Source organism: Pelobates fuscus, chromosome 4, assembly GCF_036172605.1.
Source record: "Pelobates fuscus isolate aPelFus1 chromosome 4, aPelFus1.pri, whole genome shotgun sequence".
NCBI lineage: Eukaryota > Metazoa > Chordata > Amphibia > Anura > Pelobatidae > Pelobates > Pelobates fuscus.
The window spans coordinates 256,090,347-256,118,249 of record NC_086320.1 but is presented as its reverse complement, the minus strand read 5'-3'; the positions used below and the strand labels follow the sequence as shown (position 1 = coordinate 256,118,249).

Below are 27,903 nucleotides of genomic sequence, written 5' to 3'. Positions count from 1 at the left end.
GGGGACCTGCAGTGCCAGGAAAACAGATTGTTTTCCTAGCACTGGAGTGTCCCTTTAAATGTCACTGCTGCTATAGTTATAAAATGTCACACTGCGCAACTAATAGAGGGGTATTCAGCAAAGTTCTCCTAACCAGCTCCCCCTCTCAGCAGCCACTTGGGAAGCACTTCACTAATTATGTTTCTTTTTATATAAGACGGTAGTTTGAAAACTGGCTGCCTGATGTAAAATTAAATAGAAAAAAAAATAGAACTGTTATTCCCCTGCCCCTCAACCAACTGTACAGAACTGGGGCTAAAGAACCTCACATCCTGGGCTTCAGTTCACAAAGACCTCCCTAGCAACACCTATGGTTTTTAGACTATTCTCTGGCATCATTGTGAACTACAAATTACAGTGCAGCCAGAAGATACAGATTCACTATGTCACACCACTGTATACCACTAAGCAAGGTAGTATTATAAGCTCCATCTAAACACCTGGAAAAGTGTATTTCTATTAATGAAGAGTAATATTTGTATCTAGTAAGGATAATAGGCCTACTATTGCTGTTTTTTTCATGGGTGCCATGTTAGCGGAGTGTTGCCATGGCAACATGTGGTTTGTGAGAAGAAAGGACCTGCTACTGGAGGTGTAAAATGAGACTTCTGGACCCCCTCTTCACAATACAACCTGCTGTACCACCGGACCACCAGGTAATCTAGTACCCCCTACTCTGCCAATATATAAGAGGCAGGGAGGGGAGAATAAACATAATTATGAATTTTCAAAAAACTGCTCACTCCTCATAGCCCTTATTCAACACCACAAGCACACACACTACATGCACTACATAGACACTACATGACACTGTTACATCTTGTTCATATCACATGGCACTTATACTTATGAATAGAACATGGTCGACCACTTAGGGGTGTACTCACGTTTGTTGCCAACCGTTTAGACATTAATGGTTGTGTGTTGAGTTATTTTGAGGGGACAGCAGATTTGCACAGTTATACAGGCTGTACACTTACTACTTTATATTGTGTGTCATTTCTTCAGTGTTGTCACATGAAAAGATATAATAAATATTTACAAAAAAATATGTACAAAAATGCGGGGGGTACTTTTGTAAGATACTGTATATTTCACACACCAATCTCAGGCAAGGTATACAATTAGCTACATGAAAGGCTTTAATATAAACTCTTTATAAATAAATGTACACATCTTCATATAGTATGTTCATAACATTAATATCTGCTATCACAGATAAAACTGAATGCCTTTTTATTTCATTTAAATGGCATACTCTAAATTCCTTTCAACCCAATAATGCTTTATCTCAATGTTGACAGTGATTAAAGATTATAGGCATACAATGAAGTCATATTGTATTTAAAAATGTTTTCCATTAGAAGTCACCGCATTCTGGAACACAAAATAATAGTGACCATTTTTGCAATCAGCTCATGTTCTCATGCCTTAAAGGGACACTGTAGGCACCCAGACCACTTCAGCTAAGTGAAGTGATCTGGGTGCAGTGTCCCTTTTGCACCTTGTGCTGCAATGCAGCATTAAGTCTGTCAACAGTGACTGTCTACTAGACAGCCACTAGAGGGCTTCCTGAATCGAAATGGACCTTTGGTCCAGTATCTGATGCAGGAGGTCCTCACGCTCTGCATGAGTACACACAGTGTCAGATTCTTCCACATATGAAAGCATTAATTCAATGCTTTCCTATGGAGAGGTCTAATGTGCGTGGCATCTGTCGTGCATGCGCATTAGTGCCCGTTCCTTGTGGGATATCGGAGGAGGTAGAGTGTCGCCCCAGCCCCGAGGGACATCGGCGCTGGGTCAGGTAAGTAAATAAAGGATTTTACACCTTTATTTACCGGAGAGGGGGGTGCGCAAGGTGACGGGGAGGCAGGGGGAGCAATAGTGCTAGAAGTACAGTTTTGTATTCCTAGCACTATAGTATCGCTTTAAGAACATTCTTTATGCAGGAATCATCAGCAGTACTCCAGCTTATGATGATCTACAGCACATGGTATTCTAAGTTACATTTACATTTGGGAGAGGCCAAAATAAGGATAGTTGACAGAGTTTTTTGCTGGTCGCCCAGTATTTCCCTCTATTGGTTACCTTTTCTCGCTTGATCTGTGAACTGAATGATGGGACAATGTTCCAATATATATACTGCAAAATGTATTCTTATTGGTTTTTGTGTGTATTTTGCAATATACTGATTGGCCCATTTTTGCACCCTTTGGTTTATCTGACTTGTTTCCGACTAGTTAAAAGGTACTTAAATATTGTTGAACCACACCACTATATAACCAAAATTCGTCTGTCCTGAAATTTTTTATACTTTTGTAAAAAATGTTTTGGCCATATTGAATTTTCTCACTGTGCCAAGTCTAACTATTATTGATTTAATCTAATCAAACGTCTAATCACATATCTTTTTTTTTTTGCCTATCAAATTCCACTGCATCTCTATTTTGTGTTATATAAATTATGCTATAAAATTTAACTTATTTTCAAGTTTGATTAAAAGTGAGCAGAGCTGGAAATATTCTTTATGATCTGTGAATGTACTATGTAGCAGAATAATTTTTACAGGTTGCAGAAAATGTGTAACAGTGTTACTTACTTTGAAAAAGTGACCAACTTCTGAAAGCTGAGCGGTTAAAAAATGAATGTTGCAGATATCTGTTGGCTATTCCTATGTACTGTTACGGATATCTCAATAGAAAGTCTTTTTTTTTTTTTTTTTTTAAGACAGACTTCTTGTTTCAAAGACTGTACAATCGAGTTTTAATAAGAGTCAGCAGATATCACATTTCTTTACACCTTAAGAACTGTACGGTTACTCGTGAATATATACATTGATAATCTCAATATACCTTTTACTGAAACTATGCAATATAAAAAAAATAATAATAGAAAAAAACCAAACCAGATACAGATGGTATTTTAAAGCACAGTATGCCTAGCAAGTCTGGGAAATAATAGAATCAACAATTTCAAGCATAGATCCTTCTCCTGGAATAAATATAGACTTTTCTTTCCTTTTCATTTTATTTTGCAATCCATTGCAGTGAAAATTTGGGAGGGTTTAAATTATGACCACATTCACAGAATTCCTAGACTTGTAAATTTTTATAGAACATTCAGTGTGGTGACAGTGGAAAATCTAGACAATTTGCACAAGTATTTGAAAAACATCTGCACTGTTTAATATTCGGAGTGTAGATTCTCGAACTGCCAATACAGTGTGTAAAATTGCCCTGTATATAGCTATCATGTATGCCACTTAACACACATGCAGTCACTTTTTAAGAACTATTGCATATAAAATCAAAGAGAAGTTTGCTTGCGAACGGATTGTTCCACACACTTGAAGGGATTCCTGCAGCGGCATTCTCACATCACTGTCTTCCAAAGTTGATGAAGGCAGAATTTGTTTGTGTATAGGAGAAAATCATCACAGGAGTGTTGGGGAAAGTAAATAAATGAGTTTATATATAAGTCCTTAGAACAGGGTAGCAGGTTACTGCCACCTTCAAAGGGCTGATGGAGTTCTGGTTAATTCGGTGATGGTGCTGTTTATTAAATAATTATTCCAATATTACTGCTCAAAGTAAAATATACATATTGGACAGAAGTAATACTGCTGAATACAGTAACACTTCACATTCCTTCTGGTACATGTAAGCCTTATGTTATATATACACCAGGGAGGCCCAAAGAAGAGGGTAACTGGATTTAAAGAAATAAGTATTGAGCTCCACATCACCATCCAAAACCAACATAATTACTTAAACTGTTACAGTCCTCTGTATGAAGGAGCACATTTTAACCAGAACATTTATTTGTGTTTGTGAAGGGAAATATAAGACTTGTTGTAAGGTGTTGCTGTAAGCGCTGAGATACATAGGCATACTGTGTGCACTCGATACACTATTCAGCAAAAAATGACTTGTCAGTAAAGTAAAATACATAATCATAAAACGTACCCATGAACAATACAATTGCATGAATAACACATTCATAAATATTCTCTATTTGAAAGTCTATGAAGTAAAGCAGTGCTTAGTATAAAGCTATGTAAAAACAGGTATCATTAGACACCATCAGACACATTCCTTGAGACAACCTTGAAGGAAGTCTGTCACAGTACATATAGCTTAGGCTTATTTCAAAGAGTATTACATTTCATTTACACATTATGGGACACTTTATGTACCCAGATCACTCCATCTTGTTCCTGTGACATATATGCTGTCCCTGCATCCTTGCAAATAAAATGAGTGCCAATGAGAAAACTATGCCTCTTAACAATTAAACCCATTTGATGACATCAGCATGCAAATTTGACATTGGCCCAATTATTGGGCACGAGTAGCATGTGTGACCATGCCTCTAATAAAATGATATGGTCAGAGGGGAACAGTCCATTGATCCTAAAGGGTTAATGACTGAACTGCACCCAAGAGGGTACGAGTCCCCAAGCATCAGCCACCCCAAACTCTTTGCTTTGTCACTGAAATGGTTAATGTCATAGCACCAATCTCTGATCATTATAGCTTAAAATAGTAAAGATGTTTTTGTGTTGCAGCCAGAAACAGTTACGACATTTTGTTTTCTTCCAGATATAGTGCGAAATCTGCATCTACCCTGGAAAAATAAATATACTGACTAAGCTGAATTATGCATAGAACTTGTCAACTAGTGATCCATGATAGTAATTGGCATAGATCATTTAACTATTAAGGGAGTCCATCATGTATTACAATTAACTCCAGAATGATTTTACCCCTGACATGGTGATTCCAGCTATGGCCCAGTCGAGTTTATGCAATTGTTCCTGGGAGATTAACTGGTGAAAAAATAGTGTCACGTTAAGGCACAATATACACCATATAAGATACTCTGGAGCTTCTACTTTCACAAATGGTAAGCCTGTGTTGGGTAATTTGAACAAGCAACTGCTATAATGCCCCAAATTGACATATAGGACATCAAATCCATTAATCAAAATTCTACGTGTTAAAACTTTTTTCACAGGATAGTGTTTACGGCATACATTGGGAGTATCACTGTACTCAGAAGATGTAGCTGAACACAGTATTGGGTTTTGTACATGACTAGCACACATCAGGTTAACAAAATACAAATACCGGTATGTGTGTATGTTACAAATCATAATTTCACTTTAAAATTTAGCAGAGATTGGCAATTTAACCCCTTAAGACCGCAGGACGTTCTATGCCCTCCTTATTTTGGTAGCTCTAAACGCCGCAGGACGGCATAGAACGTCCTGCGATCTTTTGTACTTAACCGGTCACCGGCGATCCCACGCCGGCGATCGCGGTATGGGGGACTTCCCTGGGAGCCCAGGGAGTCCCCCTCTGTCCTCTTCGGCCCCCCAGGGCCATGTGATCGTGAGGTCCTTGCAAAGACCCCGCGATCACATGGACGGCATAGCCGTCCATGTCAAGGCCAGCAGGGGGAGTGCCTGTAATGACAGGTACTCCCCCTGCTGTCTGAAAAATAAAAATAAAATGTTAAAACAGTGTAAAAATAAGATTATATATACTTGGATCATATATATTTTTAATATATATGATCTAAGTATATATATATATATATATATACACACATATACACATAAATATACATACACTGTCTACGTGTATTTTAATATTAATATATACATAATTATATATATTAATATCAAAATACACGTACAATGATATTGATTAAATATATATATATATATATAATTTTCATTATATACCGTATATACTCGAGTATAAGACGAGTTTTTCAGCACATTTTTTGTGCTGAAAAACACTCACTCGTCTTATACTCGAGTCAATTGTCTGTATTATGGCAACTTACATTGCCATAATACAGACATGGACCGGGGGCTGTCAGGAAGCTGTAACTTACCTTCACCGCAGCTCCTGTCAGCTCCCTTCTCTCTCCTCCGTCCGTGCAGCTCCCAGGTCAGCTTCCTCTGCAACTCTCGCGAGAGCCGCGGGGTCAGAGCGTTGCCACGGGTTACCGTGGCAACGCTCCGCGCGGCCGCGAGAGTTGCAGAGGGAGCTGACCTGGGAGCTGCACGGACGGAGGAGAGAGAAGGGAGCTGACAGGAGCTGCGGTGAAGGTAAGTTACAGCTTCCTGACAGCCCCCCTCCTACAGCCCATCCACTGGACCACCAGGGAGTGAGAGCCCCCTTCCCTGGCCAGCTAACAAGCAGGGAGGGGGGACGAAAAAATAAATAAAAAAATAATAATAAAATAAAAAAAAATAATAATAAAAAAAATAATAACATAAAAAAATATATATTACAATAATAATTAAATAATAATAATAATTAATAAAATGCCCACCCCCACCAATGCTCTGCACTCACACACTGCACTCACACACACACACACTGCATTCATACACACACTCATACACACACTGCACTGCATTCATTCACACACTCATACACACACTGCACTGCATTCATTATATACACACACTGCACTGCATTCATTATATACACACACTGCACTGCATTCATTATATACACACACTGCACTCATACATACACACTGCACTCATACATACACACTGCATTCACACTGCACTCATACACACACTGCACTGCATTCATTATATACACACTGCACTCACACACTGCACTCATATACACACACTACACTGCATTCATTATATACACACTGCACTCATACACACACACTGCACTCATACACACACACTGCACTCATATACACACACTGCACTCATATACACACACTGCACTCCATTCATTATATACACACTGCATTCATACACACACTGCACTCATACATACACACTGCACTCACACTGCACTCATACACACACTGCACTGCATTCATTATGTACACACTGCACTCACACACTGCACTCATATACACACACTACACTGCATTCATTATATACACACTGCACTCATACACACACACTGCACTCCATTCATTATATACACACTGCACTCATATACACACACTACACTGCATTCATTATATACACACTGCACTCATATACACACACTGCACTCATATACACACACTGCATTCATACATACACACTGCACTCATACATACACACTGCATTAACACTGCACTGCATTCATTATATACACACTGTACTCACACACTGCATTCATTATATACACACTGCATTCATTATACACACACTGCATTCATTATACACACACTGCACTCATATACACACACTGCACTCCATTCATTATATACACACTGCATTCATACACACACTGCATACACACACAGCATTCATATACACACTGCATTCATACACACACACACTGCATTCATTATATACACACACTGGAAATAAATATTCAGTTAATATAACTTTTTTAGGATCTAATTTTATTTAGAAATTTACCAGTAGCTGCTGCATTTTCCACCCTAGTCTTATACTCGAGTCAATAAGTTTTCCCAGTTTTTTGGGGTAAAATTAGGGGCCTCGGCATATATTCGGGTCGGCTTATACTCGAGTATATACGGTATATATATTTATATATAATAAAAATAAATAAATATATAAATACACAGAAATAAGGTATACAAATTATACCAAACAAGTGGAGCGCTCTAAACAGTAGAGGGGTTTACTCACCCCTTCGGTACAGTGACAGTCTTGAAAAACTTGAATGTACATATAAAAGGAAACAAAAATATAGTGCAGATGTTCCAAAAATGGATAATTGGTAGTAAGTAATGACTGAAACCACTCACATGGACAGGAGCCTATATGGTATTGGCTCCGTAAAAGGATCCTTTATGCTTTTAGGGCAGCAACACACCCCTTTATCCCAGGTAGTGTCCCTCCAGGAGTATACAACGAGAAGAAAAGCAGAAAAACAACTGTGTAGAATTGCACATACTATAATGGTATTTTGAGATATAAATAGTTGTGCTCACCTTCTGCAGAGCCCTGAAATCCCGGCTCTGAGGTTGATAAACAATGTGCTACTTTAGAGGGGGAATTAGCACTCTCCCCAATGGAGTTCCTGATGGCTAGAAAGGACTTTGGACTAAAGTATAAAATAGGAAATAACATTTATTGATAATGCATTAAAAACAAAATAAATGGGTACTTAGAAAGTAAAAAGATCCAATAAAAGTCCAATAAAAAGTCCAGAATAATCAGCTAAACGCGTTTCACTCTATGAGCTTCCTCAGTAGCTGCATGATAGCCTCAGGAATCCTTCTTTTTAAATGTTTGAAAGTCCTTGTGGATCCTCCTCTTGAAGTCACGTGGTGTGGAATTAATCACAAATTGGAAAACAGGTTACGCTCTACATTATATGTTACAAGAGAAAACATCTGTGGTAGAGAATTTCCATTTGTTGACAAAATTGTCAATCATCAGTGATGTTTAGTTACGTAATGTTCATTGGTAGTGACATAATTTTAAATATCCAATGGTGTGAATGGTTGGCGGAAGTGACATCACTAAGTGATATTGCCAACCATCTCCCCATCCTCCATTTTAAATGGTAACATAATTTTAACTATCCAATGGTGTAAATGGTTGGCGGAAGTGACATCACTAAGTGAAATTGCCAACCATCTCCATCCTCCATTTTAAATGGTAACATGATTTTATATATCCAGTGGGGTGAATGGTTGGCGGAAGTGACATCACTTAGTGATGTCACTTCCGCCAACCATTCACCCCATTGGATATAATTAAAATTATGTCACTTAGTGAAGTCACTTCCGCCAACCATTCACACCATTGGATATGTAAAATCATGTTACCATTTAAAATGGAGGATGGAGATGGTTGGCAATTTCACTTAGTGATGTCACTTCCGCCAACCATTTACACCATTGGATATTTAAAATTATGTTACCATTTAAAATGGAGGATGGAGATGGTTGGCAATATCACTTAGTGATGTCATTTCCGCCAACCATTCACACCATTGGATATTTAAAATTATGTCACTACCAATGAACATTACGTAACTAAACATCACTGATGATTGACAATTTTGTCAACAAATGGAAATTCTCTACCACAGATGTTTTCTCTTGTAACATATAATGTACTTGTAACCTGTTTTCCAATTTGTGATTAATTCCACACCACGTGACTTCAAGAGGAGGATCCACAAGGACTTTCAAACATTTAAAAAGAAGGATTCCTGAGGCTATCATGCAGCTACTGAGGAAGCTCATAGAGTGAAAGTCGTTTAGATGATTATTCTGGACTTTTTATTGGACTTTTATTGGATCTTTTTACTTTCTAAGTACCCATTTATTTTGTTTTTAATGCATTATCAATAAATGTTATTTACTATTTTATACTTTAGTCCAAAGTCCTTTCTAGCCATCAGGAACTCCATTGGGGAGAGTGCTAATTCCCCCTCTAAAGTAGCACATTGTTTATCAACCTCAGAGCCGGGATTTCAGGGCTCTGCAGAAGGTGAGCACAACTATTTATATCTCAAAATACCATTATAGTATGTGCAATTCTACACAGTTGTTTTTCTGCTTTTCTTCTCGTTGTATACTCCTGGAGGGACACTACCTGGGATAAAGGGGTGTGTTGCTGCCCTAAAAGCATAAAGGATCCTTTTACGGAGCCAATACCATATAGGCTCCTGTCCATGTGAGTGGTTTCAGTCATTACTTACTACCAATTATCCATTTTTGGAACATCTGCACTATATTTTTGTTTTTGTTTCCTTTTATATGTACATTCAAGTTTTTCAAGACTGTCACTGTACCAAAGGGGTGAGTAAACCCCTCTACTGTTTAGAGCGCTCCACTTGTTTGGTATAATTTGTATACCTTATTTCTGTATATTTGTTTTTTATTGTGGGTAAGGGGTATTCCACTTTTAGTGTTGAGCAGCTTTTACATTTTGGGCACTGTAAAGAAACACTTTCTATCTCTTTATTGAGGAAGTTTTCTCTATTGATTAAAATATATAAATACGTTAAAAAATTAAATTAAAAAAATGATAAAAAAATAAATAAAAATACGTAATTTCGTTCTAACTGTATTTGAAAATTAATATATATATATATTGATATCAAAATACATGTAGAACGAAATAATATATATATCTATATACATTAGTATATACGTATATATCACTAATAATAATAAAAATTATATACATATATATATATATACACATATATATAATAATTCTACGTATATATTTATGTAATAATTTTACATAATTAGGTCATTTTATTAATTACAATTTGCAGGACCTGCCTTACAACCCAGGCCGAAAGTTCAGGGAATTAAATTTTCTAGCACTATATTTAACCCTTTCCAAGACACCATAAAACCTGTACGGGGGATACTGTTTTACTCGGAAAACTTCACTGAACACAAATATTAGTGTTTCAAAACAGTAAAATATGTAACAATGACGATATCGTCAGTGACAGTGACATTTTTTGCATTTTTCCCACACAAATGGCACTTACACTGACGATATAATTGTTGTGATACGTTTTACTGTTTTGAAACACTAATATTTGCGTTCAGCGAAGTCTCCTGAGTATAACAGTACCTCTCATGTACAGGTTTTATGGTGTTTTCAAAAGTTACAGAGTCAAATATAAGGTTTGCGTTTCAGTTTTTTCACATTAAAATTCGCCAGGTTGCCTTTGAGACCGTATGGTAGCCCAGGAATGAAAATTACCCCCATGATGGCATACTATTTGCAATAGTAGACAACCCAGGGTATTGCAAATAAGGTATGTTCAGTTTTTTTAGTAGCCACTTAGTCACAAACACTGGCCAAAATTTGCGTTCAAATTAGATTTTTGCATTTTCAAATATTAACACTAACTTTGGCCAGTGTTTGTGACCAAGTGGCTACTAAAAAAGACTGGACATACTCCATTTGCAATACCTTGGGTTGTCTACTTTTGCAAATGGTATGCCATCATGGGGGTAATTCTTATTCCTGGGCTACCATATGGTCTCAAAGGCAACGTAACCAATCTGGCGAATTTCAATGTGAAAAAACTGAAATATGTAACACGCTATATTTGACCCTGTAACTTCCCAAAACACCATAAAACCTGTACATAGGGGGTACTGTTTTAAACGTGAGACATCGCTAAATACAAATATGTGTATTGTATTGCAGTAAAAGCAAACAGTATTTTGACATTCACAGTTAAAATGCCACGCAGAACTAAAACAATTTAAAAAATTCTTATTTTCTCCCATTTTTTTATATTTTTTTCATATTAAATTATGTTCCATACCTAAATATTTGATGTTAAACGAAAGCTCTGTTTCCCCTGAATAAAATGATATATAATAAGTGTGGGTGCATTTAATATGAAAGAGGTGAATTACGGTTGGACAGACATATAGCACAAATGCCAGGTTTTGTTTACGTTTTTTTTGGATCACAACTTGTACATTTGGCTGCGGTCTTAAGGGGTTAATTATTATGTAAAAAGTGTAAAAATACTCTTAGGTAAATAAGCTTAGATGTCCACTTTATATAAATATATACTATTGGGTAATTTTATGTTCTGTAATGCCTAGAAAGCTTACAAGACAAACATATCAAATTCTAAAATCACTGCACATTGAAATTTTATTTTACTCCTATTTGGTGACTTCTAACTAACAAAAATAAACATAAATCCTAGACATATGATGTACTCTGTAAATTAGGACAGAAAAATAAATTTAGAATGACTTACTTTGTGTAAGCTGCAGTAATTAGTGACACAGTATTAGTATTGCCAAACTGCTGAAAAACAATAGTTTTTTGGGTCTTTTTTAAAAAAAAATTATACTAAATGAGAATATTTTATATATATATATATATATATATATATATATATATATATATATATATATATATATATATATATATATATAAACAATACACAAGATCCAGTGCACTCTCCTATCCACTAAACAGCAACTTCAATGTTGACAGATATTAGTTTGTAAAAGTTTTTTTTAAAAACACCTAATCTAGATTAGGTGTTTTTAAAAAAAAAAACTTTTACAAACTAATATCTGTCAACATTGAAGTTGCTGTTTAGTGGATAGGAGAGTGCGCTGGATCTTGTGTATTGTTTATTGTATAATATGGCCCCCAGCAGCACCCATTTAAGCATGTTTAGGTGAGTGCAGCCATCCCCCCATGTTTCCTATATATATATATATATATATATATATATATATATATATATATATATATCTATCTTGATAAAGGCCGGTTTGTCGGCCGAAACGTTGATCTATATATGCGACCGTGAATACAAATTGTTTTCCCTTTAAAAACCACTGAATGCTCTTGTTTACTTTATATATATATATATATATTTTTATATATATATATATTTATATATATATATATATATATATATATGTGTGTCACATCAAATTAAAGCCCCTTTTGTTCTTTAAAAATTGGTATATATAATATGTGTTGGTGCAACACACAAATAGCAAAAGTGTAAATATTGCTTTTAGTCATTAAGTGAAAAACAGGCAAATGAAGCTTGGTCCTTAAGGGATTAATTTACTTCCCATCATAATTCATTTTAGCAGCTACAGTAGTTTTAAGCGAGATTAAATCAAGCTGAAATACAAATTTTCTACATGAACACTTTAACTCTTTAAATTGATGTGGTGGAAACTAGCAGCTTCTAGTTAGATCCTTCTAGTTTTGGTTATCAGAGGCATTAATTTAAACTATTGAAGAAACAAAAACACAATAAACACACTTCAGACAACATGCCTGACCCTTTTCTAACAAATTCTGCAAACTCTTGATTCAAGTTACAAGAAAAATAATCCTTTGGCTGCCTATTTATATGGTAAAGAATAAGCTATTGAGAGTCTTAGTGCCTACTTAAGTTTACTGAGCTATGCATGTCACCTATAAAGTAACATTGTCTTAGCAATGAACATCCCAAATTTAGATTTGTTTTAAGGGAATTTTAAGGGAACGTTTTATTTAATGGCAGACACTGATAATGACTACATTAAATCCTCAGGCTTGAATTGGTTAAAATACAAGCTAGTCACTGTATTTTAGACTCAATTTCAATAATATTTGGCCACCTAGCAATGCCCTTGACTACCACCTTGTGTTAGTCATCATTTTGAAAATTTTAACCTTGTTACTTTTAATTGAACCTTTTTTTTTTTTTTACGTGACTGCTGGGCTTCAATACAGAAATAAGGCTATATTAACTAATCTTTTCCTTTGTACAGAGGGAATTCAAGATACATTTCACAAGGATAATGCCCCTACATCTTTTTTGATTTTGATTCAGAACAACGTGTTTTGTTTTGGTCCATGATCTTCTCTCTAGTATGCCTATAACATGTAATTTAATATTTTCTTCTACATTGTTGCAGATATTAATATAATTCAGATTGGATCTTGTCATGATTCAATAAGCAAAGTACACCAAAATCGAACAAATAGTGAACTGTCTGTAAGGTTTATATGTCTAGATAAAATAATAGACAATGTGACATAATAAAAAGGCTACATTACAGCTATTTACAAAGGGAATTGGAAATGGGAGGATATTGTATATATTAAGAGGGAATATGTCCACAGATAAGCACTTCTGTATATGTTATACTGGCCAACTTTACATTCCACTATAATTCATAGATTGTAAGCTCGTTTAAGCAAGGCCTTCCTCGCTCCTTTCTATAACTGCAAAACGTTGGCGAATATGTTGGCGCTATAGAAACTAAAAATAATAATAATAATACAAATGTCATACATAGTTTAGTAAAACAAACAGTAACGATGATTAGAGACCATTAAACTGTATGAACATTCTGACTGCTTACATATTATGTTATGGTATGTAGGTCAATTGGAGATGTTACACCAATCAATGAAGTTAATCGTTTTCTTTAGTGTAGGGGTATTTGTGAATATAAATGTATATTCATTTGTGATTGTATTTTTATGTATGTGTATTTGTACATTCAAAAATAACACAAAGAATATGTATATTAGAATACAAACATACAAAAGTAAGTCCTGCGCTCAAACTCCCACTACTCCTGAGCGTCAGCAATGACTACAGTACACATCAGCCTCAATACATACAATAAAACAAAGAAAAAAGTTACTTGCACACTATCCCAACATTACAATATTACAGTGCTGCCATCGATAGGAGCCATTTAAGGGAAAATACAAATGTTGTTTGTTCTTGAACCAAGATGACACACATTGAATAGCTCTGTCTTTTTATGTTCATAATGAAAAGGAACATAACAGCTATAATATTGTCTGTGGCACTTAACTGGACAGTTTTACTTGTTATAGTTATTCAGCACAAAATCAACATTTCACATGTTCGAGTACTAACCGGTGTGTGTTCTAGATCTCTTACCTCTTGCCACATTTTGATAAAAAACAATTCTTTCGAAAAATTGAAGAACACGTTGGTATCATAAGCATCATCGCCATTGTTTGTGAGAGAAATGTTAAGGGAAATATTCTTTACAGCTCCTAATGCCAGATATTTGGTTTTGTCATCAAAACTGGAAAACAAAAAGAAAAAGAAACAGTTAGAATCTCAAATAACCCTTTTGCGTGAGAGACTTTTCTATTACATATATCCTATAAGAACAGTTGTGACCACTGTCTTCTAAACCATATTTACTTTATTACATCTAAAATGTTATCATGAAAATACATTATCAATATTAGCTTTTCACTTAACTTCTACAGATTTTTCAGCATATAATACCAGTAATTGAAAACACACTTTTATCATCTTCACTTGTGCCTTGGGGTTTCATTTCTCTGTAAAGCAGCACATTAAAATCTGATTGGCAAGATTTAGGCTACATAAGAAAAAGTGATATGGTCAAATTCTCCAAATTGGCTATAGTCACAACTGGCTATTCTAGCTTTTAGGGGATTCTACAGTTTTCTATAAACTCGTTTTCATGGCACTATAGATTTCCCCTTTGTCAAGGCCCCCTCATGCAGCACTGAAGGGGTTAACAACCCCTTCAGTCACTTACCTGTGTCCAGCTCCGATGTACCTTGGCACTGGTTCAGCTCCCACATCCGCTGGCGGGGGAGACCTAAAGCGCATGTGCGGCAATGGCTGCACTCGCATTAGGATCGCCCCATAGGAAAGCATTATTCAAGGCATTGGGGAAAATATGACGCTGAAAGTCCTCATGCAGACCGTGAGGACGCCCAGTGTTAGATAACAGACCAAATGTCTGTTTCAATTCCGGAAATCCCTCTGGTGGCTGTCTGGTAGACTAGAGGAGTGGTTTACCCTCAGAGGTAATTATTGCAGTTTATAAAAACTGCAATAATTACCACTGCAGGGTTAAGGGTGATGGGAGTTTGCACCCAGACTACTTCAATGAGCTGAAGTGTTCTGGGTGCCTACAGTGTCCCTTTAACTTTGCCATACAGATTTTAATAGCTACAAATTCAGTGTTTAGTGAATTAACCCCTTTGCTGTATTCAGTAGTATAAATAACTTATGGATTATATGGGCTTCCACATAAAAATAGTGAACAGTGTTGAACTGAAAACCAAATCACTAGCTACTGTGCATGCGTTACAGATATAATGCTTCTATTTGTAGGCTTATTGACACTACTGCTGCAATTACAGATCTGCTATTTTAGACATTGAATCACCAAACAACAGCATAAAGGTAAAAAAAAAAAAAAAAAAAAACTGGACTAAACACTCAAAAAAAAGGATTCTCTTTCTACGAAGAGTTGAAAGAACAGATTTGTTGAACTTAGTGTAGGCAGAGTTCACTTTTGCAGTTTACTGCCATTCACACTGTAATGGCACTGAAGAACACTGCAGATCAAATGATCTATTTCTCACAAGGAATTAAAAAAAATAGCTAATTAGTAAAATGAATTTAAATCAGCGAATCAAAGATGGTGTAAGCGGTACTGGCAGTGGTTAGGTACAGCAGTATTCGAACCACCTCACCAGTCTCACACAAACCAATCACTAACTGTCTGTCTCCCTCAATTGCTAAAGTCAACGTGTCTGAAGCATTCTGCTTGGAAATAAATTGATTTCTTACTGCTTCTCCTTTTTGTCTTTATTGGTCACTTCTCATTTGATCAGTAAATAAAAGTAACATTTAACTGTCCCCTAACCATCACTTATTGTTTTCAATAGCATCAACATTTAGTGGCTGTACACAAACCATCAATCACCTTTGTTTTACAACCTCTCTATTGGACAGGTGATACAGCCCACATCATTGGGCAGGCCTCTTGTCTATCTTGGCAAAAAAAGCTGCTTATTTGTCCCCACAAAAAACTTACTTATACATTCTGCCACACGGTTTCTTTTTTATGATATGTCCATATTGTGTTGCAGAGTTTTGGAATATGGACAAATCACCTTCTGACACATTGGAAGCATGTCTACAGGCATATCAGAAAGCTAATTAAGTTTTCATTTTGAAATGATTGCAGGAGACCGTGGACAAGCAGAATATTATTTGATTTAGTACATTGTTCGGCACCACCAGGTAAGTTAATTTAAATAAAGATATATATATATATATATATATATATATATATACACACACACACACACGATTGGGAACCCCTCTTGTTTTCCTTGTAGTTGTGTATAGTGGCTTATAAAGTATGAGATTCAAATGGTGATGGCTTCATAAGGATGCCCTAGCAATTTAAGAAATTGTGGAACTCTGCACTTGAAAAAGCACCAACATATATCCAGTGGAAAAGAATTTGGCGCTGTTGTACACTTTTTTAACGATTGGGGGTGCAGGCCCTTATATTGGGGGTGCCTAACCCTTATATAAGTGTGTAGTGTTTTCTTTGGTCTTAAAAAGACTTTGGGCAGCACACATTTCAAATAGTTTGGAGAACTATAAATACTGATGATTGCAGTTCAAATAAATGCTACAGCTATCCATATAAATTATAGAGATATCTAATACAAACATAAAAGTATGCCAACCATCACTTGCCATTTCCCCTGGAAGGGAGTACAATATCTCATAACATTATCACCATACAATTGTAACCAAAAGTGAGCTATATTTTTAAACCAGCTCCAAGTAGTTTAACCTCACATACGTTAAATATTAAGAAACATTTTTTACCATGTTACTATCAAAGTTTCAGAAAGTGATGAGATTGTGCATCGGATAGGTTTCTAGGTTTAGTTTGAAGAGCACACATGGAAGTAATCACTCATCTGCACAATGAGAAACGACACTGCTGGGGAGCAAGTCGATATGCCGTTCCCACTGTAGGAACTTATAGTGAGAAGCATGAGTTGCACACAGTACAGTTCATGGTAAAAATACATAGCATGCCAGCAAGATCCAGCATCTGCTATAAATTTTCCCAGAAGACTGCAAAGTCATAAAGCGGTCTCCGGTGAATGAAAAAAACATCCTTTTTGGAATGGTTTTCATTTCATACATAGCCTTAATAATACCAGGTACATAAACACTTATTTTCAGGCTAATCGCTTACAACTGGTGCTTTGTATTAAAAAAATACTAGTATTTTTCTTTTATAGCTTGCCATATATATGCTATATTTCACAAAATAAAAAAGTAATACACTTTGAAGTGTTGGTTTTTTCATACAATAGATGCAAAACACCTTAACACAACTTTGCCAGAAATTTAAGAAAATATATAATAATCAAGTTAAATATTTTATAAGCTCTGTAAGTAAATGATCATGGTGATTAATTATTGAATAAATGTCCATATAGATGTACAGTACAGTATATTCTACTGAGATGTGTGTTTCTCTAAATAAGAAATTATTCTTCCTCCTATTTCACACAGATCCTATGAACGTAAATAAAATAATAAACAAGATATCTTATAGACAATATACATGGAATCATGGGACATTTTGTATTTGCATTGGATGCCGAGTTGTCCCAAAACTTTGCATTTACTGCCAAAAAAAAGAGGAAAATACACTGATCAGTCACAACATTAAGATCACCTGCCAAATATCAAGTAGGTCCCCCTTTTGCTGCTTAAACAGCTCTGATTTGATCAAGGCATGCATTCCACAAGACCTCTGAATTTGACCTGTGGTATCTGGCACCAAGACATTAGCAGTAGATCTTTAAGTCCTGCAAGTTGTGAGGTGGGACCTCCATGAATCGCATTGGTTATTCCAGCACATCCCACAAATGCTCAATTTGATTGAGATCTGGGGAATTTGGAGGCCAAGCCAAAAACCTTGAACTCTTTGTCCTTGAGCCATTTCTGAATTTTTGAAGTATGGCACGGTTAATTACCTTGCTGAAAGAGGCCACTGACATCAGGGAAGACAATTGCCATGAAGGGGTCTGCAACAATCTCTAGGTGGTGGTACATGTCAAAGTAACATCCACATGAATGTCAGGATCTAAGGTTTCCCTGCAGAACATTGCCCAGAGCATAACACTGCCTTCTTCCTATAATGCATCCTTCTGACATCTTTTCACCAGGTAAACAATGCACTAAACCATCCACCTGATGTATAGGAAAATGTGATTCATCAGACCAGGCAACCTTCTTCCATTCCTCAATGGCCAATGACCGATGATTAGTCTGCTGCTATGCAGTCCCATACACATCCAAACTGCTATGTACTCTGTGTTCTGACACATTTCAATCATTAAGTTTTTCAGCAATTTGAGCTACTGTAGCTCTCTTGTGTGATCGAACCAGACAGGTTAACCCCCATGAGCATCAATGATCCTTGGGTTGCTTGTTGCTTTCCTGAGTGACCCTCAGTGTTCCTGAGCGTGCTTCTATCCTGTTACCCTCAGTGGTCCAGAGAGGGCTACTTTTCTGAGCAAACCCTTGGTGTTTAAAAGAAAGCTGTTTTCCTGTGCAAACCATTAGTGTTCCAGAGACCCTGCTCTCTTCCTTATATTTAGCTGTTTTGCATTTGTTGTTATTTTGTGTCTCTTATAATAATACAATTATATTTATACTTACAATACACCCTTTAAATTGTGTGTATTCTGATTTTCATGCCTTATGGGTTCCTGCCTATAGTGGTTGCTGCTGTGGTCAGCACCCCTTCCTAACCAAACCTTGACACTCCCTCCCTCAATGTTAGTTAAAAAAAAATATTCATGATGACTATTCACTAAAGGCAAAGTTGCCTATGGCTGCTGATTCCCAGTTTCTCAGATCTAAGGGATCACTCCTGTGTCTAGTTTAGTGATAGTTAATCCTATACAGTTTGTGTCAGTTTTCTCATAAAAGCGGTTTAAGGTTTTCTGCAATTTTCACTGGCTTAGGAAGTTTACACTGTAGAATGCTCAGGGAGTCTATGCTGATTGGTAGAGTTCAGTAGGAGTTGCTAAAATGGCACACAATATTGGTACATACAATTGCGCTCTGCAGCATTCACTGCTTGCCTGTGTCAGATGGACTTTGAAGAGGAGCCATTGTGCATGCCATAATCACAAAGCCAGCCCTCCCTCCCCAAGTTTATATAAAGGTATGCTTATTTATTTTAATTATGGTTTATTATTTATTTATTTATTTATCTTTGTTTAATTAAGTTATTCTTATTTAATATTTGAATTTCATGATGTGGTGTAATATTGGGGAGAAAGGTTATTTTCTTATTTTCTTTCAATGAAGAATAGACCTTAATGATGTGGTTTTGTTTGGTTCTTCCAAACCAACTTCTCAGAATTAAAATTTTTATTCAGGACTTGTTTGTGAACATATGATTCAGCTGACAGATACCTCAGCGGTGTAAGAGTTAATTATGCGGAGGCTGCAAGCCCTTGCTAGTTATCCACCACATTAAACAGTTGAAAATATAAATAAATATGCCCGTAGATGTCCATATGATGCCCCACATTAGTATACCCCATCCATGTCCCCACTCGCCATGCCTCGATTGAGGACATGCCTGCTAAACAACAAGTATTGAAGTGAATGGGACTAAACAGTTGTTGAGTGAATGCTATCATATAGACACACCTTGCCAGGAGGTCCAAGAAACCTAGCTTGGAATCTTAAAAACTTGGTTTATAGATTAGATTTCTTATTGCACCTTTTAGTTTTTGTTTAGATATTCACAAGTATTTCCAGTAGTTTTGAAGCACAATGAATCAAGATTAAAGGTTGAACCACAAAAAAAGTATGGTTTATGGAACCACATTTCTCACAATCTAGAAAAATAACACATTTTTAGGATATGTTTATTATCAACTGCTTATCAAATGGCAACAATAAAATATCAAAAGGATTTTTATTAAAAACAAACCTGAGACAGATTTGTAGCCAACATATTTCTAGTCTCACAAGCAGAAGACTTTGATAATTAACCATTTTTATATACATACTCCATTATCTTTTAACGCAAGCTGGTTCCTATTTAAAGATCGTGTAAAACTATGGTATTTCAGATAAAAAAAAAAAAATTCATACAAAATTTATATTTTGTTCCTTTCAAACATCTGGTTACAAAGTAAAGAAATACCTCCAATACCATTTTAGAATTTATTTTCTCTTTTTTCTTTTTCGCCCCACTGATGCTCACATTTCTATAAATAAAAGGTTTTAGTAAACAACCCGATCGTCTGTAAATTCCATTTTAGATACCAAACAAAACTATAGCTTATTGGTTTATGAAATCTGATTATTATTATTATTAATAAATATATTTATTTTTAACCTTAGTGTTTTATTTTAACTTTTTGGATTAAGGGTTGCTAACCTTTTAAAAAAAAAAAAAAAAAAAAAAGAAGCTGTTTTTCTCACCGGTTATTCATAAAGGGACACTGTAGGCACCCAGACCACTTTAGCTCATTGAAGTGGTCTGGGTGCAATGTCCATGTCCCTTAACCCTACAGTGGTATTTATTGCAGTTTCTGAGAACCAGCAAACCCTTGGTGGGAGGGGGGCGCGAGGGTGGGGGGTGTAGGAGCCTATAGTGCCAGGAATACAACCGTTTTCCTGGCACTACAAAATGCCTTAATAATGAATCCAATAAAGTACTTCTCACACAGTATCACTGTGTTCGCCATGTTTTGCCAATCAGATGCTTCTTATAGAGAAAAACGGAATCCAAATTTTCTGTATGAGAAGCATTCACAGAGCTTGTTGCAGTAAAAATAGCTAAATAAAAAATAATAATAATAATATTGATAGTGTTACAGACTCTTGACAGATACACATAATATTGATGGCACAGAAGGCACTCCCCTAGTACTTAGGGATGCCATTCGGCCAGTTTTTACTGGCACAGCCAGGATTTGAGGCTGTATGGCACTATGGCCAGTACTGCAAAAATACCAGCAATACACATGTTAGTATATTTTTCTGACTTGGCTCCAGCCTCCGGGAACTTCACAGAAACATAGAATGTGACGACAGATAAGAACCATTCGGCCCATCTAGTCTGCCCAATTTTTTAAATACTTTCATTATTCCCTGGCCTTATCTTATGCCTATACCACGCATGCTTAAACTACTTTACCGTGTTCACCTCTACCACTTCAGCTGGAAGGCTATTCCATGCATTCACTACCCTCTCAGTAAAGTAATACTTCCGTATATTATTTTTAAACCTTTGCCACTCTAATTTAAGACTATGTCCTCTTGTTGTGGTAGTTTCTCTTCTTTTAAACATAGTCTCCTCCTTTACTGTGGAGACTTTATGTATTTAAATGTTTCTATCATATCCCCCTGTCTCGTCTTTCCTCCAAGCTATACATGTTAAGATCCTTTAACCTTTCCTTGTAAGTTTTATCCTGTAATCTATGAACAAGTTTAGCAGCCCTTCTCTGAACTCTCTCTAAATAATCAATATCCTTCTGGCTACTAAAAAAGACTGGACATACCCCATATTGAATACCCTGGGTATAACAGTGTTACAATGTCACTATTGATACATTTTAAAAATATATATTTTGAAACAGCAATGTCCTACTTGTACTTATAGCCCTATAACTTGCAAAAAAAAAAAAGCATGTAAACACTGGGTGTTTTTAAACTCAGGAACAATTTTTGAATCTATTTAGCTTTTTTTCATTAGCGTTTGTAGATAAGCAAAAGATTTTTCCAGTAAATGTCAAAAAACTGATTTTCACCATATTTTATTATTTTTTAAAAAGTAAATTATATGACATGATACAAATAATGGTATGTAAAGAAAACCCTTCTTGTCCTAAAAATAACAATATATAAATTGTATGGGAACAGTAAATGAGAGAGAAGAAAATTACAGCTAAACACAAACACCACAAAAGTGTTAAAACAGCTCTGGTCCTTAACGTACAATATGGCCAAAATAGTCCGGTCCTGAAGGGGTTAAACTTCCTTTATTGCACAGTCTGTTTAATTGTGAATGTCTTATTTCCTGCTCTGTTAAGAGCATGTTAGAGCATGCAGGAGCTTCCAGTGTGAGGTAAAAGTTTACATTTACAGAGCAGGCGATAAAAATTTCTAAAACAAGTTAATATCTGATTGAAAATAAGACACTTTTTCATGCAGGCACAGCCAGAGGAGGTGTGGCTAAGGCTGAATAAACAAAAATATAGGTGAATTAACTGAATGGCAGAGAGTTGAGCTGTGAGACTTCAGTGGCATATTCTATATACTAAATCTGCTTTACTGAGAAGTAGATATAAGTAGATTATAGTATCCCTTTAATGTATGTATACCTATCTTGGTATATATATATATATATATATATATATATATATATATATATATATATTTACAAATATGGGAAACAGAAAGTACACTCTCTCAATTCTATATCATCTGTTCCTTAGCTGATCTTAAAATTAAGTAAATACAACCTCAGATGAACACAAACATTACATATTACACCGTATCTTGATCTATTTAAAAAAAATATAGCCAAAATGAAGAAGCCATGTATAAAAAACTAAGCGCACCCATACTGCTTCCACAGGAATGAAGAGGCAAAGTAGCAGATAGATGCTGCTTATCAAATGCCCTTGATCAATTATCAGCAGCAAGTGTGACCATCTCTATAAAAGCTGAGGTTTTGGAAGTGTGTTGATCTGGGGCACTCTGCGTATCAATCTACAAACAATCTAAACATTCTTCTGTGAGAAAGATTATTCAAAAGTAAAATACATTTGCAAAAACAGTTGCAAATCTTACCAGGAGTGGATGTCCCAGCCAATTCACACCAAGATAATTGTGCAATGCTCAGAGAAATTGCAAAAAATACAAGAGTTACATCTCAGAATCTACAGGCCTCAGTTAGCATGTAAAATACTAAAGCTCATGGCTAGAAAAAGACTGAACAAGTATGTTTTTTTTGGAAGGGTTGCCAGAAGAAAGCATCTTCTCTCAAAAAAGTATATGGCAGCACATCTCAGGTTTTCAAAGTCAAATGTGAGGCTATCTGTCCGACAGCTAAAGCTTGGCTGAAATTGTATAATGCAAGAGGACAATGATGCCAAGCACACCAGCCAATCTACAACATAATGGCTGAAAAAGAAATGAATCAAGGTGTTGCAATGGCTCAGTCAAAGTCCAGATCTCAACCTGATTAAAATGCTGTAGTGGGACATTAAGAGAGCTCTGCATAAACAAATGCCAGCAAACCCCAATGAACTGAAAACAAGTTGTAAAGAAGAGTGGGCCAAAATTCCTCCACAACAATTTAAGAGACTGATATAGTCATGTTTTTGCTATTAAAGGTGGTTCTAAAAGCTATTGAATCATAAGGTGTTTCACACATGGCTTTTCCACTTTGGCTATATATTTTTTTGAAATAAATCATGGCACGGTGTAATATGTAATGTGTTGTTGTTCATCTGAGGTTGTATTTACCAAATTTTAAGACCAGCTAAGGAACAGATTATTGTTATGTCCCGATATGTAAAACCATAGAACCATATAATAATGTGGACATCCTCATCTGTGTGCAAGGGACTGGGTGTGTATATTCCCCCATTTTACATATTGCACATTGCTACATTAGCACTATACACTGTTTCTCTGTGTGCTGCTGAATCAGATATTGGGGAAGGCTGTCAAGATTGTGATCGATTCTCGTCTGTCAGTGCTGGTGATACACAGTGATTGGCTCAGGGCTCCAAGTGAGAAAACTGGCAGTTTTTATTTAATATTTGATTTGCTGCTCTCATTATTTCTGTCTCAAGTAATTCATGTCTATTTATACCATAATCATTCTGTTAATAACTTGACAGCAGTTTCCAATTTCCATCATTCTGGAACATTATACACACAATAAATTCCCAACTAACTTTTGAAATGAGTTTATAATAATGAAAAAATACAAGCACTAAACCTGTTACAGTTCTGGAATCTGTGATCTCTCAACACATCATAACTTTGTGATTATTTGACTTAATCTGGAATTCCTCAAATGGTGTCACAGCCGGTAAGCAATGAAAACCAATACTTATTTTGTAGTATAAGCTATGATTAGCTGCATTGAATATCCCATATGAGGGTCTGCAACTTGTTCAATTTATTATTGAAAACTAAGGGGAGGTATACATACACACACACACATATATATATATATATATATATATATATATATATGTGTGTGTGTGTTACTTGAACTCCTCAAGTAATAAAGTAGTGTGTATAGAAGGAGTTCAAGTACCAGAAGGCCAAATAGGAGATGCAGAGAATAGCTACAAGTACCTGGTGGTACCACTAGCACATTGCAACCACGAGGAGGAAGCAATGAGGATGGCAACATCCAAGTATACAGGTCCTGAGGTCCCAGCTCAATGTGAAAAAAATAAAAGACAGTTGGTCACCACTGAGGTCCTATGACATAAGTCATACACTGGATACAGCATGTTAGTTTGCCTCACATGGCTTTTTTTGTTTAATATGTGAGTTTGTGTTATCCTTTCATTGCTCCTTTCTCTGTCTAGTTAGCTTACCAGGGAGAGAGGCTATATAATTAATACTTACTGCTGGGTTTTCTAGCAGCTCATTCTTTACATCTTTACTCTCTACCCTGTCACTATACCATTTTTGACAGAGTGTACCTAATTTGTTGCATGTTAGTGGATATCTCCAGGTAGCATTATAAGCTTTTATCACAATAGCTTTGTTAGGGAATATTTATATACACATCCCTCCTGTGATTTTGGCAATTTTTGATGAGACCTGATTCTGGTCTATTTCTAACCTTGACTGGTTGGTTTAGTAGGAGAGACTGCTAAATTAACCCTTACTGCCATTTTTTTCTGGCAATATATTAATAAATATTTTCTACATACTAACCAGGTACTGTCCGTGTCAGGGCTGCAATCCTCTCGCAGCACTCACCCTCAGTCCGTCGCCGCCCGCGGTCCCCCCTCTCCTTACCGGTCAGCGAGCGGCGTCCTCTCCCCTTGACACGCCGCTCGCGTCCTCCTCTCCTCCTCCCAGCGGCAGCATGTCTAACGCTGCACGCTGGGAGCCGGCACTAATATCAGAACGCCGGGGTCACTCACGTGACCCGGCGTTAAAGCTACAGCGCAACAATCACAGTGGGGGGTATAGATATCCCCCACGTGTGTTTGTTAATACTGATTGGAAGTTATCCAATCAGGATTAAGGCAAGGATTTAAATACTTACCTTTCCTGTCTCTCAGTGCCCTGTTGTGGTCTTTACTTTATAGTATTGATACTGAACTTGTGTTTCTGGTTACGTACTCTCTGGCTTGTTAATCTGACTTTGTGACTTTCTCCTACCCTTTGACCTTGGCTTGTTTCTCGTTATTCTGTCTTCTGGTTCCCCTTACTCGGCTTGTCTCCTGACTATTCTGTGTGTGCTTAGCCCGGCCACTCTAAGGTCCGGTACTGCACATTTTCTGTGTGTGTGTGTGTGTGTGTGTGTGTTAGCGTGTTGGGATCCCCGAATCGTGACAGTCTGTCAGAGGAGTATGCGACTATCGCTATATTTTCTTGGAGTATATAATAGAAGATATAATAGTAGGCAGTGTCTTTATATTTACTGAGCCAGATATAATAAAGCTCATGGAGTAGATTTTTGACACAGTACATATTACTGATTAGGCTATTTATATACTCTTATGTATATAGGAGCATTTTGTACTTTTTAACCTTTATTTATTTATTTATTTTCACTCAAACTACTATTCTGTCTCTATCATGACTGAATAGAGATTGATTTGACATTTCATTCATCCATAACTAGGTATCCGTGTGTGTATATACATATTTGGGATTGAATTACCACTAGGCTACTTTATTTTTCCAGGCGACACAGTGGGTCACATATACTTTGATATTGTGACCACTTGTACTGTGTGTCTGTTTGTTCTCTCCCCCTTTTTTGTCCCAGCTCAATGGCAAGATCCAAGCCATCAATACATATGCCCTACCGGTCATCAGGTATCCAGCTGAAATAATAACCTGACCAAGAGAAGAACTGGTCACCATGGATGTCAAGACCTGGAAACTACTCACTATGACTGGAGGAATCCACCTGAAATCAAGCACCCAGACACTGTACATCAGCCAGAAGGAAGGAGGTCGGCGCCCTTATGAGTGTCAAGGCCACAGTCCTGGATGAAACACAGAGCATCCGCAAGTACATGACAAAGATGGCTCCCAAAGATGAACTGCTAAGGGAATGCCTGAGACTTCAACAGATACAGGATGCAGAAAAGGAGGAGGTCCGATGGGGTGTGCCACCGGCAGATAGTGGATGTGGCTCGCATGGCAAAAATCCTAACAGTGGTTGGAAAAGGCAGGACTGAAAGACCGCACTGAGGCACTAATCCTAGCAGCACAGTAACAGGCACTCAGCACCAGATCAATAGAAGTAAGGATCTACTACACCAGGCAAGACTTAAGGTGCAGACTGTGCAAAGAGGCCTCTGAAACAATCCAGCACATAGTGGCTGGTTCCAAGATGTTAGCAGGAACAGCATACACTGAGAGGCACTACCAAGTTGCTGGGATTGTGTACTGAGACATCTGCACAGAATATGGGTTGGACCTGCATAAGTCCAGATGGACACAAAGGGTAGTTGAGAACAACAGGGCCAAGATCCTGTGGTATTTTCAGATCCAGATGGACAAGCAAGTACTGGTTAATATACCTGACATTGTGGTGGAAGACCAGAAACGGAAGACTGCATTAGTAGTGGATGTGGCATTACCCAGTGACTATAACATCAGGAAGAAAGAACATGAGAAGATTGAAAAATACCAAGGCCTGAGAGAAGAGCTAGAAAGGATGTGAAAAGTGAAGGCAGTAGGAGTTCCAGTTGTGATAGGAGCACTCAGGGCTGTGACTCCCATGTTGAGGGAGTGGCTCTAACAGATTCTTGGTGGGACATCTGAGATCTCTGTCCAGAAGAGTGCAGTACTAGGAACAGTTAAGATACTGCGCAGAACCCTTAAGCTCCCAGGCCTCTGGTAGAGGACCCCTAAAATGAGGAATAAACATAACACTCAAAAAGGGGTGAGAAAATAATTTTATTTATTTTTTATTAATCTTGTGCAAATTAAATTTTACTAATTAGAAATTTTTTTTGGTGCGTCCGACAATCACCAATGTGCCGGTTGTCACGTCCTGTTACATTCTGCAGATATTTCTGGTCATGGCTTCTGATATCCAGTATACAATTCTCGTTTAGTTTTTCTGGTTATCTATTCTTTGTCTGGTTTTCTTTATGCTGGGTTTTCTGGGTTCATTCCTTTATTCTGTTCCTGGAATTCCCAGTCTCCTGGATTCCTTTATAGTTTTTTTTTTTTTGTTGACATACCCGTTCCTTTGCCATTTATCCTTTTTGTTTCAGTGTGTTCCTGCTAGCAGTGGTCTCATTCCTCTGCTCCTTTCCTTGCA

General features: G+C 36.7%; 1 protein-coding gene across 1 annotated transcript in view; it reads right to left on the bottom strand.

Moving 5' to 3' along the window:
* The window catches only part of ITGA9 (integrin subunit alpha 9), a 496,852-nt gene that overhangs the window by 115,535 nt on the left and 353,414 nt on the right, over positions 1–27,903 (bottom strand). The window contains exon 18 of the mRNA XM_063452059.1: positions 14,442–14,592. Within this exon, the coding sequence (XP_063308129.1) occupies positions 14,442–14,592 (151 nt within the window). The remainder of the gene's footprint in view (positions 1–14,441; positions 14,593–27,903) is intronic.